Source organism: Gekko japonicus, unplaced genomic scaffold, assembly GCF_001447785.1.
Source record: "Gekko japonicus isolate JY-2015 unplaced genomic scaffold, Gekko_japonicus_V1.1 scaffold1705, whole genome shotgun sequence".
Lineage (NCBI taxonomy): Eukaryota > Metazoa > Chordata > Lepidosauria > Squamata > Gekkonidae > Gekko > Gekko japonicus.
In genome coordinates, this window is record NW_015161450.1 from 43,445 (window position 1) to 56,019 (window position 12,575).

The 12,575-nt window shown below is 42.9% G+C and overlaps 1 protein-coding gene across 1 annotated transcript in view; it reads left to right on the plus strand.

Moving 5' to 3' along the window:
* Positions 1–9,901, plus strand: part of CKAP2 (cytoskeleton associated protein 2) — an 18,876-nt gene extending 8,975 nt beyond the window's left edge. The window contains exons 5-8 of the mRNA XM_015429049.1: positions 2,101–2,268; positions 2,493–2,562; positions 7,830–8,130; positions 9,452–9,901. Of these exons, the coding sequence (XP_015284535.1) occupies positions 2,101–2,268; positions 2,493–2,562; positions 7,830–8,130; positions 9,452–9,713 (801 nt within the window). The 3' untranslated portion in view covers positions 9,714–9,901. The remainder of the gene's footprint in view (positions 1–2,100; positions 2,269–2,492; positions 2,563–7,829; positions 8,131–9,451) is intronic.
* The last annotated feature ends 2,674 nt before the right edge of the window (positions 9,902–12,575 follow it).

The window sequence follows — 12,575 nt, forward strand, 5'->3', positions numbered from 1 at the left end:
AATTACACTACTAGGGTTTTCCCCCCAAGAGCTTTTGGAAAGGGGTGGCTTTCAAGCTAAGCTAGTGGTCAGGCAGAGGATTGAAGACATCGAACGCCAACTGGACGTACAGGCGACCCCTGCCTTTTTAGCGCCATACAGTAGTAAATATATGGTTGCTCAAGCCCCATTCTTATCCGTTCTGGAGTCAAATAAACTTAGGAGGGCGTATACGCTGGCTAGATGCTCTGCTTTACCTTCTTCAGTTCTTGAGGGCAAATTCAAGAAAACTCCCCGAAATGAGAGGCTATGCATGTGTGCGTCTGGGGAGATAGAATCCCAGGAACATGTGTTCCTAAGATGTCCATTATATAACGAAGCTCGCACAAAACTTATTGGTCCTCTCTTGGTTGGCTCCTCGGATCAGGATAAGATAGAGAAATTGCTTATAAATTCTGATCATATAGCGCTACACCAGATAGCGTTGGTTGGCTCCTCAAATCAGGATAAGATAGAGAAATTGCTTTCAAATTCCGATCATATAGCGCTACACCAGATAGCGAAATTTTGTTTTTTGGTTATAAAAGCTCATCAGTGTTCAGGCAGCCACTTGGGTTAGGACTGTTTGTTTTTAATCTAATTGATCTTTTTATTCTCATTATTTTATTTTTTAAAGACTAACATTTTGTCCTTTTTTACACCGTATTTCTGGTTTTAGAGTTTAAAATGCTTGTATAATTTTACACAAATAGTTTTACCATCTGGATATTTTAGACATTGTAATCTATTTATATGATAAATATTTGTAGGTATGGTTTTATATTGCTGGCTATGCGCTGTAATAAATTCAATTCGTTCATTCAGCTAGTCCCATGTACAGAGTGCCCAGCAGAACAGTGCCACTGTGGCAATGTCAGCTCTATAAATCCAAGTGGGAGGGTTGCAAGCCATGTATGGAGTGCCCAGCAGAACAGTGCCACTGTGGTAATGCCAGTTCAATATTTCCAAGTTGGGTGTGTGTGCGTGCAAGCACAGCACAGACAGTGCATTCACAAAGTGCCCAGCAGAACCAGTGACACTGTTGCAATGCTAGCTCAACAAATCCAAGCGGGGGGGGGGGTCCAAACCCAGCATAGCCAGTGCGTATACAGAGTGCCAAGCAGTACCAGTGCAATGTACTAGCGCCCAGCAAAATCCAGTGTCTTCCCTTAAATGCTGTCTTTTCCCCTCCATTGTTTTCAATGTGGGAACCTTCTTTGGGCACTCTGTACATGCACTGGTTCTGCTGGGCACTGTCTATGTTGTGCTTGCACACACACACCGATTCGATCTGTTGAACTGGCATTGCCAGTGTGGCACTGATTCTGCTGGGTACTCTGCACATGCACTGGTTTTGCTGATCTTGGAAAAATCCCCCCCCCCCTTCAGTTTCTACTGCAGAGACTGGTTTGACACCAGTGTTTTTGCTGTGTTTTCCCCCCACCTTCTTTGGGGGCCCATAGAATTGGACCCCCGGGTCCAATGTTTATGAAACTTTGGTGCCTTTACCTCAAAAAACATCCCCCCAACCCCTGGATACCCCCAGATAGATTTCCCATTGATTATAATAATCCCATAGGGTATAATGGAAATGGGGGAAAATAGGATTTCTGAAAACCCCCGAGTACCATACAGATATTGGGATTCAAATGTTTTTGAGAATCCCAAATTTTGGGGGTCCAATATACCTGGAAAACCCCCCCCCCATTTTTTGTGTGCACACCCCTAATTTCTGTGTATCATAGAAAACCTGAAGAGAGAGTTTTCTCACCCTGTCATGAGCTTTATAAAAGTCCTGTCTCTTGAATCTTATGCTAAACAAGATCGCTCAGGGGTGGGGTGTGTGGCTCAGCTCTTGCATTGCATGTTGAATAGTGGCAGAGAGCCGGGCATCTGACAGAAGTGGGCACATGGAAAGCTTATGCCACAAAAACTAGGTTGCCTGTAAGGTGGCAGAAGATACTTTGCTGCATTTAGTCCAACAGATGCTCCTCTAGAATTCCTGTTGAGGGGTACATGGGGCTTAATATGTAGCTAACAAATACTCTTGTCTCTTCCTTAATATCTTACACCCTTCCTCAGGGTTACTCGTCTGATAAGATACATTCCACTTTGGAAGAACTGATACGGAGCGTTCCAGATGCAAAGAAGCTTGCGAAGTATTGGGTATGCCGAATGCGTCTTGAACAATTGGGTACTCTTGAAAAGGTCATGGCTGTCTACGAGGAAGCCATTTTGGCAGGAGCACAGGTATGCCGTCCTCACTGCTGTGTAGCTTCTGCTTTATCACTGCTCCATTTTATTATAAGTGGATTTTGAGAAGTCTTGTAAATGAGGTGTTAATTTTTTTAAAACCCAAGGATGTATTTAGATATTGTGATGTCTCGGTATCTCTTACAATGTAAAAGCTGAAACACAAAGCAAGAAACTGTATTTGAATTGATCTACTACTAACAGGTCTGTGTTTCTTTCAGCCTAAGGATGAGTTACGTAGTACGTTAACGGATGTCTTGAAAGATATAAAAAATCTACCCAAATCTGACGGTAAGCATGTTTATTTCTAGTTTGTTTATTATTTAGGATATTTCTGTATTTCCTCTTGAGAGTCCTGCTCAAGGCAGCTTACAATTAAGATCACCACAATATAGCAAACAAACCATTAAAGACAAGCCATTGGACATAAACTATCCACATAAGATGTGGATAAGAAGCATAAGAACTATCCACAAAACAGAAGGAGGCCATTAAACAGCTGATAAGATAAAACCTCTTAATAATAGCCTAAGTAAATAGTGGCACTTGCTGGACAAGTCCTTCTACAATGACTTCGAGCAGGGTGCCTTGAGGGGCAGGGCAGGGCACAAGCGTGGCAGCAGGGCCCAGCAGGTGACCTGTAGGGGGGTGCTGAAGCCCAGGTGCCAGGCAGGCTGGTGCACCATGACACCTTCCCTGCGTCGGGGTGCCCCTCTGGTAGCTCTTCCCACAGTCGGCTGGGGAGCGATTTGGCCAGAGGGGCGCAAAGGAGCCCCCATGGGGCCGACAGCTCCCCCTTTCTACCAAGCTCACCTTGTACTCTGGCCCAGGCAGCTGTGGATGGACAGAAATGCCCTCTTAAGGGGCAGGAGTTTGCCTCACCGGTTTGCCTCCCAGGAAAGCAGTTTATTCTGAAGCTGTTTAAAAACGCTGGGCTTGTCTGCCGCGCTCCATGGCTTTGGTGGAGCTGGAGCCTGCGCGTAGATGGGTTTTTCTAGCAGATTTATATGACTCCTTCAAGTGTGACATAAGTGTTGCAGAACCAGAGTTGCCAGATTGCACTGTTTAGCCAATCCTAATGGAGAGAAACACAGAAAAGGGGAATGAGGAAGAGAGCAAGAGCCAGGGAGGGAGGGAAAGTATGCCAGTGAGGCCAACTCCACCCATCCCCAGCCGGCACTTACTGCCCCCTCTCCCCACCCCGAAAAAATTCTGGCTACGTGCCTGCTGCTTGCCCACCGGGTGGTAGCTCTCTGATGGTGGCTCGAGCAGCAGAGGAGGAAGGAAGAAAGCAGCAGCAGCACCTCCTCGTGTCCACCATTAATGGGACATTTCTCCTCCCTTGCAGGAGCAATGAGAAAAAGAAAGACCAGTGCTGTCATTTCCTCCTCCTGGCTGCTGTCACCTTGTCTGCCTGCTGTAAGCCAAATTGCCTTATTTCTTAATAAAATAGGGGAATTTGAATATTTAAATGGTAATGGCTTTAATTAAGGGACCAATAACCTGTGTATACAGGAGCTGCGGTGGCTCAAGTGGTTAAGACGCTGAACTGCAGGCTGTGGAAGGTCAGTAGTTCAGCAGTTCGAGACCCGGGTGCTGCATGATGGAGTGAGCTCCCATCTCTAGTTCCAGCTCCTGCCAACCTAGCAGTTCGAAAGCAAGAAATTGGAAGTAGATAAATAGGGACCAGTTCGGTGGGAAGGTAACAGCGTTCCGTGCGCCTTGGTGTTTAGTCATGCCGGCCACATGACCACGGAAACGTCTTCGGACAGCGCTGGCTCTTCGGCTTTGAAACGGAGATGAGCACCGCAGCCCTAGAGTCGGATTCGACTGGCTTTCGAGCAAGGGAACCTTTACCTTTTAACCTGTGTATACAGGAGTCCAACTTCTCCAGATCCACAGAAATACACCAAGACTAGATCTGAAATGATAGTGAGTTCTTTTACTAAATAATTCACACATATACGATATAAAAATAAAACAAAACAATCACACACTCAAACAATACAGAACAAAGAATCTAGAAAGAAAGGTACAATGACAGTTGCATTAGCAGGAAAGTATCGTTGATGGGGGCGATACCTTACCTGTCTGATGCGATGAGATGATCCTGCAGTGAAAAAGAGGGGAGCACTAAGGGAAGGGGATTGTGTGTTGGCCAGCAACGCACCTGGAAGATTCCAAACAGTGCTAAGAATGGAGTCAGCAAAGGTAGAGTGGGGTTAAGAAGGTAGGAAGTGAGAGAGAGAGCAATGGGGAGATGCTCTCTTTTTATACTCTAAAATGACTGGGAGGGGGATGCTTCACCAGTCACGTAGTCCCCAGGAAGTGCTAGAAAAATCCAGTTACTAATGGCTAGGAGAATAGGATTAATTGTTGGGCAATTGTAATAATGTTCAACTAATGGTGACACCTCAGAGAGAGACAAAGGGAAGAATAGTAATGGCCCGGCTCCATTGACAATAGTCTCGACGATCAACACCTGTGTTGATGGACGTGACAGCAGCTTAATCCTGTCATGGAATCAGTTCTTTTGTTTAAGTGGAAGCTGAGTACATGCTACACCAGGAGATGTCAATATGCAGAGGTGGCCGGTGGAAGTGCCTGTGTGATGGAAGGAAGAGCTTTCTATGGCATCTGTGAAGAACCGTGTTCACAGAGCAAGGCTTCTCTTCAATGAGCTGCTGCTGGCTTCATGCGTTTACAGGGTCAAGGAGACTGGCCTGCCTTCTAATATTGGGCTGCAGGAGCAAGAGGCATCAGGTCTTCCGTGGGTCCACATCTGGGGGTCCACATCTGGTTAAGCACATTTGCTCCAGAGCAAGGTTTCCCTCACTTGGGGCACATGCCAACAGTCCGGTAGAGTAGCCTAGTCGCATGGCTTCAGTTCAGTCCATTGCCCTGGCACACTGTTAGCACAGTCCAGCTCTACAGTCATAGTCCATAATTATAGATACTCTATAAGGTGGTAACTTGGCAACACTGCCTTCTTTTCTGGCTTGCAGTGGCTCCTACCAGCACCCCCCCTTCCCTCTCAGCTTTGCTCTGCTATGCTCTCCTGTCCTTCCCTTCTTTGCCTGCCCCCCCCCAAGCGGCAGCCACTTTCTTTCTTTTTATTAAAACAAGTCCAAAATTAACCAGTTCACCATTTCTTTTTTTAAAAAAATGCTTCATTTGCTCCCCTAAAGAGGGGAGGTATTTTGCTTAAAATTAGAAATAAGGGAGGGTATACAGAGAGACAATGAAAAGAAGTGAGTGGTGTTAGTATTATGTTAATTTGTTAAACTTTTTGAAGTCAAATCAGAGCATCTATAATTTTTTCCATCGTCGAAGCTTCTTCTTTTCTTCTATTATTTTTAAACAAGGCAATTAATATATTAGTATTGTCCTTCTGGTATCAGTTTTCTCTTCCAAAATAAAGTCCATTAAAAAGCGAAAAAGATAAACAACTTTTAAACTTTGGGATTCTTCCCATTTTTCCCTCTCAGGTTATATTTTGAACTCGTCGCTCCTCTTTCTTCCTCGTCCTTCACCTCTCCCTCCGAGCTGCTGTCTTCTACGCTTAACGTCGACATCCATTTGGCTAGTTCTGCACCTTCTTCTTTACTGGCGTGCTTTTTCAAGAAGTCTTGAGCTTTGAAGATGGAGTCTATTTTTTCTCTTTTATCCTTGAACTTGAAAAACAGTCCTTCGGGCACCAACCATTTATAATTCGTTTGGTGTTTTTGTAAGAAAGTGGTCAGTCCTTTGTATTCCTTTCTTTTCATTCTGATTTCAAATGGAACATCTTTCAAAATCTTGATCTGTTGATCACCAATTTTCAGGGGTGAGGCTGATGTAACCTTTAAAATCTTGCCCCTGAGACGCTGTTTTATGAATTTCACCACCACTTCTGCTGGCAACTTGTTTTATCTTGTGAAATTGGAGTAGGCCCGATAGGCCAAATCCATCTCTTCTTTTATTTTTTCCGCTTCGTTGCCAATCAGTGGTGCCAGTGCACTTGCCAAAATGTCTCTAAGGTCCTCACCCTCTTCCTCTCTCAATCCCTGGAAACGGAGAATTAGGTTTGATTTTTCCATCTGAAGCATTAGCACTTTATTATCTTGTCTTTCTTGATGTTTTTCAACTTTCAAGACCTTCTTCTTAACTTTCTGTACTTCTTCTGCTGATGCCAGACATTTCTTTGCAATGTCATCCACCTTCTCTGCTGTCTCTGTCATTTTCTTTTGCTGTAACCCAAAAGCATCCTCCATGGAATCGAGTTTTTTGTTAATTTTTTGCAGTTCTGCCAGCAGATGGCGTGCAAGATCACTGTCTGGTTGATTGGCAGCAGCTCCAGCAGTAGAGGGGCTAGGACAGGAAGTCCCGCCTGTCTTCTTGGGCTGTTTCTCTGTTAGCTTTCTCGACGTCGCCATATTACAACTTTGTTTACTTTTTGGAAGTTCTAGCTGCACTCCTCCGGGATGGCTCCCAGATCTCCACTCTCTTTCCCGCCCAGAAGGTAAAACGCTTATTTGATTTCCTGCGTCGCCCCCCTCCTGCGCTTAAAAAGTCTTTCAGATACGGTTTTTTTCCCCTCCTCCCTTCTTTCCGCTTCTCTTTTGAGGGGGGGGGACCCTTTTAAAAGTCCAAAATTAACCAGTTCACCATTTCTTAATACATCCCTTTTCCCTCACACCCCTTCTCCAGGCTTCCCACAGCGTTCCCACCCCCACCACATTTCCTCTCTTAATCTTTCCCTTCAGTTATTTAAAGGTTCACAATTTCTTTTACTACCTTACTTATATTTTTTCAGTCTCATAGGTAACCTATTTGATAACAATTTCTTTCCAACATTTCTAAAGTCTATTCTTAATAATTACTAAAGCAAAAAAGTTTATTTTGACATCCCAATGTTTCTCTATATATTCTTTAAAGTCCTTCCAATCCGCAAAAAATTCTTCATCTTCTTTATTGTTCAACTTTCTTGTCATTTTATCCATTTCGGCCATACAGAGTAGCTTCCTTATCCATTCCCATAGTTCAGGTATTCTTTCTTGCTTCCAACATTGAGCATATGTCATTCTGGCCGTTGTAATCAAATACCATAATAATGTTCTCTTTGTTACATTCACTTCTTCCATTTTAAGACCCAAAAGTAATACTTCTGGTTCTTTTTTGAAAGAACATTTCAAAATTTTCTGCATTTCATTATGGACCTCCGTCCAAACGTTCACAGCTCTATCACAAGTCCACCACATATGATAAAAGGAACATTCTGCTTTTTTACATTTCCAACATCTGTTAGACATATTATCACTCATCATGGCAATCTTTTTGGGCGTCATATACCATCTATACATCATTCTATAGCAATTTTCTTTTAAATGATTACATGTTGAAATTTTCAAGCAGCAGCCACTTTCATTCCTGCCCACGCTGGTTGAACATGATGCGAGTATCAAAGGGGGTATTGTATCCAATACAACAGTCTTTCACCAATTTGAGTCATAAATCCCATTTTTCATTGGGGAAAAATTCCTTGTTGCCCCAAATAATGCATGTGTGTAATTTTCTAGGAGAATGCAGAAAGAAAGAAGTAGATGAGGAGAATGTAGAAGTCCAGCCAAAGAGCGAGGTGAAACCTAGCGATGGAGAGACTCCCTTGAAAGCAGAAGCACGTTTGAAGCCTGAAGAGGAGAGCGTTCTGGATGATGAACAGCACAGGATTAAAGAGTCAGACCAAAAGCCTGCAGTGTATAAAAAAGAGCAGAATGAGACACAGAAGGATGGAATCCTGGAGTTTAAAACCCCAGAAAATGACAACCCAGGGTCATACTTGATTAAGTATAATATATCAACTACTCCCTCCTTGGAAAGGTAAGCTGTAATTTCAGGAGTATATGCTGTTAATAGTGGCTTGTACGTATCCATCCATGTGCCAAAGGCCCACAGTTTTCTAGCATTCTGCTCCTTCCAACCCCTAGAAATACAGTTTTAGAACCCACACAAGAATACCTGTGCACATTGGGCTGCTAAGGTGAGGCAGGAAAAGCAGAAGAAATTGCCTCTTCCCAACAGAGGAGCGGTCATTATTTCTCTGGGTAGGTCATGTGACCCCAGGAATGAACTTGTGGGGTGGGGTTGGAAGGGGGGGATGCAGGAACAGAAAAGAACATGGGGAAAGTTTGTTTCATGTGCTGCTGATTGGATATAGGCCAGTATTCTATTACTTGACTTACCAATGTCTGAGGATAAGGAAATCTAACTTCAACATACACCAAATAGCTACAACAAATAGCCCTAGAAAACTCAAATTTCTAGCATGGCAACTTAAAAGACGACAAGAACGCTTCATAGCTAATATCAGAGATTCACAAGGTATTATGAAATCCACAACAGCTGAAATCCTTTTATACTTCATTATACTCCTCCAGTAAGCCAGAAATATCAGACATCCATAAATATTTAGTCTCTATTAAAGGGCTTCAGAAACTTACTGAAGAACGTCACCATCATCTGGGAGAGCCAATAAACTGCCAAGAAATTGAAAATGCAATTAAAACTCTAAAATCAAATAAAGCACCTGGCCCAGATGGCTACATAGCGGAATACTATAAATCATTTGCTCATTTGTAAGCCAAACCACTTACTGATACTTGTAATGAGATTCTAAAAACAGGAATACTACCCGAAACATGGAAAGCGGCAAATATAATATTAATTCAAAGAAAGGAAAAGACACTACTGACCCCAAATCTTTTTGATCCATATCATTACTCAATATTGATTACAAAATATTTACTTCAACCCTGGTAGCAAGATTTAAAACAATAATTGGAGCTTATATACACAAGGATCAAACTGGATTTTTCTTTTTGTTATAATCTTTATAAAATTAATAAAAAATTTCTTGAAAAAAAATTACTTGACTTACCAATGTCTATAGAAGTTCCTATGCCTCTTGTTGAGGTGATCCCTCCAAGCCAATCAGGATTGGTGATGACATCTATAAAAGCTGTAGAAGGAAGTGTTCCTCTCCCCTTATATTAGTGACAAGATCTGGGTAGGCTGGAATGTCTGTCCCTCTGGGTATAGTGCAGAGGAGGCATCTCAGATCGATAAGGGTTCCAAATAAAATGTTTTGTCATAGTCTTGCATTCATTTTATGTAATATGACCATGTCTTCTTGATTCCCAAGTATGAAGAAAAAACTGATGCGTGAAAATAGCGAGTCTGCTGTTAAAGATCTGAAACTTCTAACTCCGGTGAGACGTTCTCGGCGCCTACAAGGGAAAGAATGCAAGCTACCAAATATGCTGAAAGATCATAATCCATGCGTTTCTTCATTGGAACAACTTGGAGAACTGGGAGAGGAACCCATTGCCTTTGTCTATAGACCAAACAATGCACTACACAAAGTCATGGAAGGGCAAGACAAAAATGTGACCTTACAGAATTAAAAAAATGTCTTTAGTGTAAGCATGACTCTCCCATTCTCACAAGAAAGGGAAAGGGAGTAGAGGGGTGTTATATGTCTTCATCTAACCAATATTTTTAAAGAACACCGCTCACATCATAGTTGCAGATACTAACCAGGCTATTACATATATGCTATGCATTAAATGTTTCTGTAGCTCGATACTGCCCTTGTGCCTTTCAGTGTCTTGTAAAGTGTGTGTGAGGTCTTTGTGTTATTACTTTAAAACTGTGTATAACTTCTTACGAGCAGGGGGACATATTCTTTGGAGAAGAGGTTTAACACTACGAAGTAGTGAAAATTAGAAAATTTTAAGACTTAGTAAAATAAAGATATTGATGTTTTATGGTACCAGTTCTTTTAAAAAAACTAAGCTGAGCATTTTAACAGGTGAAAGGATAACAAGCATACCACTTTTTGAATGTATCCTATGATCTGAAGACCTCACATAGTGGGACTTTTCCTGTTTCTAGCTTTTACTGCACCCCCTGAAATTTTGTTCCTTGAGGTCAGCAGACCCTCAGGAACATCTAAGGGAGCAAAGCAGGGGCCCTTCAGTGGGCATAGGGAAGTGGAAATCCACACCAACTCTTCCAGAGATTTAAGCACCCTTAAGCCTTGAACGGTGTGGTTAGATATAATGCCACTGATTTGAATGCTTGTCTCTACAGCAGTTCTGTTTTAGTCTATGTTTACTTGGGAGAGAAGTAGGGAGTTTGGTGAAATCTGTTTCTGAACAAACATGCAGACTCAGAACTTACTGCCAATGCTCCTAGTCTGCAGACCCTGCTGCCTTTTATCCTTGGGGTGAGCAAAGTCCTCATATGGACAACTTATTCAGCATTATAAATTCATGATGAGTTCAAAGCTAATAGCTAATGTGCATATTGAATACACAGAATGTGTATATTGGATACATAACTATTTTTAACTATGTTTGGAAATGTTGCATTGTAGTAGATGTGTAGAGAGATGTTGCTATAACCAATGTTCCCTCTAAGCCAAGTTAGTGTGAGCTGGCTCACAGTTTTTTAGCCTTCGGCTCACACATTTTTGTCTTAGCTCAGGAAGGAGGGCTCCAGAGCAAACTAATTTATGCAGTAGCCAAATCACTCGCTCACAGCTTTAATGTCAGTAGCTCACCAGGTAGAATTTTGGCTCACAAGACTCCACAGCTTAGAGGGAGCATTGGCTATAACTACATTGATATACATTGTGGTGAGTCTAAAGGTGATGCCAGGAGAACTGAAAGGGACAAAACACTCATGTGACATCTGTTTATCCTCCAGCTCCCTACAGATAAATATCTGCAATGCCAAAGCTACAGTGGCCTGCTGGGGGGTGCCAGTCAGTGGTGAAGAATACCTTTCACAGGATCTAGTGTGGTTATCATTTTACCCTACCTTGGAACTCAGTGTGGCATCCATGGTTCTCGCTTACATTTTACCCTCCTAGCAATCCTGTGGCCCTGACTTGGATAGCACAGATTAGCCCAATCTCATCAGATCTCAGAAGCTAAGCGGGGTTGGCTCTGGTTAGTATTTGGATGGGAGACTACCAAGGAGTACTAGGATCGCTATGCAGAGGCAGGCAATGGCAAACCACCTCTGAACTTCTCTTGCCTTGAAAATCATATGGGATTGCTGTAAATCAGGTGTGACTTCAAGGCAAAAACATGCATAGCGACCCTATGAGGTAGGTTAAGCAAAAAGTGCAACAGGCCCAATATTACCCATGATTCACTGGGGATGCGAACTCATCTTGTGCCATACTCTAAAGCTCTCTGAGGTTTTGGAGACCCACATCCAGAGTAGGCAATACTTGAGGTATATAGGCCAGTGGTCTGACTTTGATAGTTTTATGTGTTCATAGAATGCTGTGGATATGTTGGCGTACTAAGCCATACATCATATCCTTTACAATCAGCAATGAAGTAAGCATTGCTAACTGGAAAGTTTATGCTTGCAGTTATGCAATGTTTTTTCCCCAACATGCACAAAGATCTGTCCCATAAGCCTGTTCTCTGTGCCCTCACCTTCAGAGGCAAGGTGGATGGCAACTGTGGAATACTCTCCCCCTTGATGCTCACCTGATGCCCACCGTAATGTCAGGAGCCGAGCTATGGTCTGCTTCTGATCTGACTTCTGTTTTATGGATATTTTAAGGGTGCTCAGTGGTTTTGGGTGTACATGTGCACCTGGGTTTTTGCATTGTATGTGTGTGTACATGTGCACCTGTGCCTGGAAATCATAGCGACCTCTGGCAACTCCTACTGGGACATGGAGGATGTTCAGAGATGGCTTGGTAGCCTGCCTCTGCCTTCTGGCCCTGGTATTCTTTGGAGGTTTCCCATCCAAATACTTGCCGGGGTCAGCCCTCCTCCTTAGCTTCCGAGATCTGACGAGATCGGGCTTGCCTGGGCTATTGAGGTCAGGGTGGGTGCTCAGTGTTTTTGTGCTGCTTTTATTACCCCTGCTTGTTTTAAAATATTGATTATTTATTATGTTTTTATGATGTTATAGTCCTGTAAGCCACCTTGAGCAAGACTGGAGAGGTGACTCCCCTAAATAAAAAATAAATTGGCAAATAAGGTAGATTGGCAAAGCTTCACATACTAAACACTGATATTTCCTACATGTCTTACACCACATGCAAGCCTCCGTTTCTATTCTTTACCTACCCCCTCCCCTTTTCAGTTTCCCTCAGCCATTCCAATCTATTCCCACACTATAGAACAGAGAACGTTGGTTCAGGTGTCTAGCAAAACCGTCTCCAAAGAAGGCTCTCCCAAAATAGCATCTACCTTTATGTGCCACTTACATTTACAACCATAGTGTCCATCTGC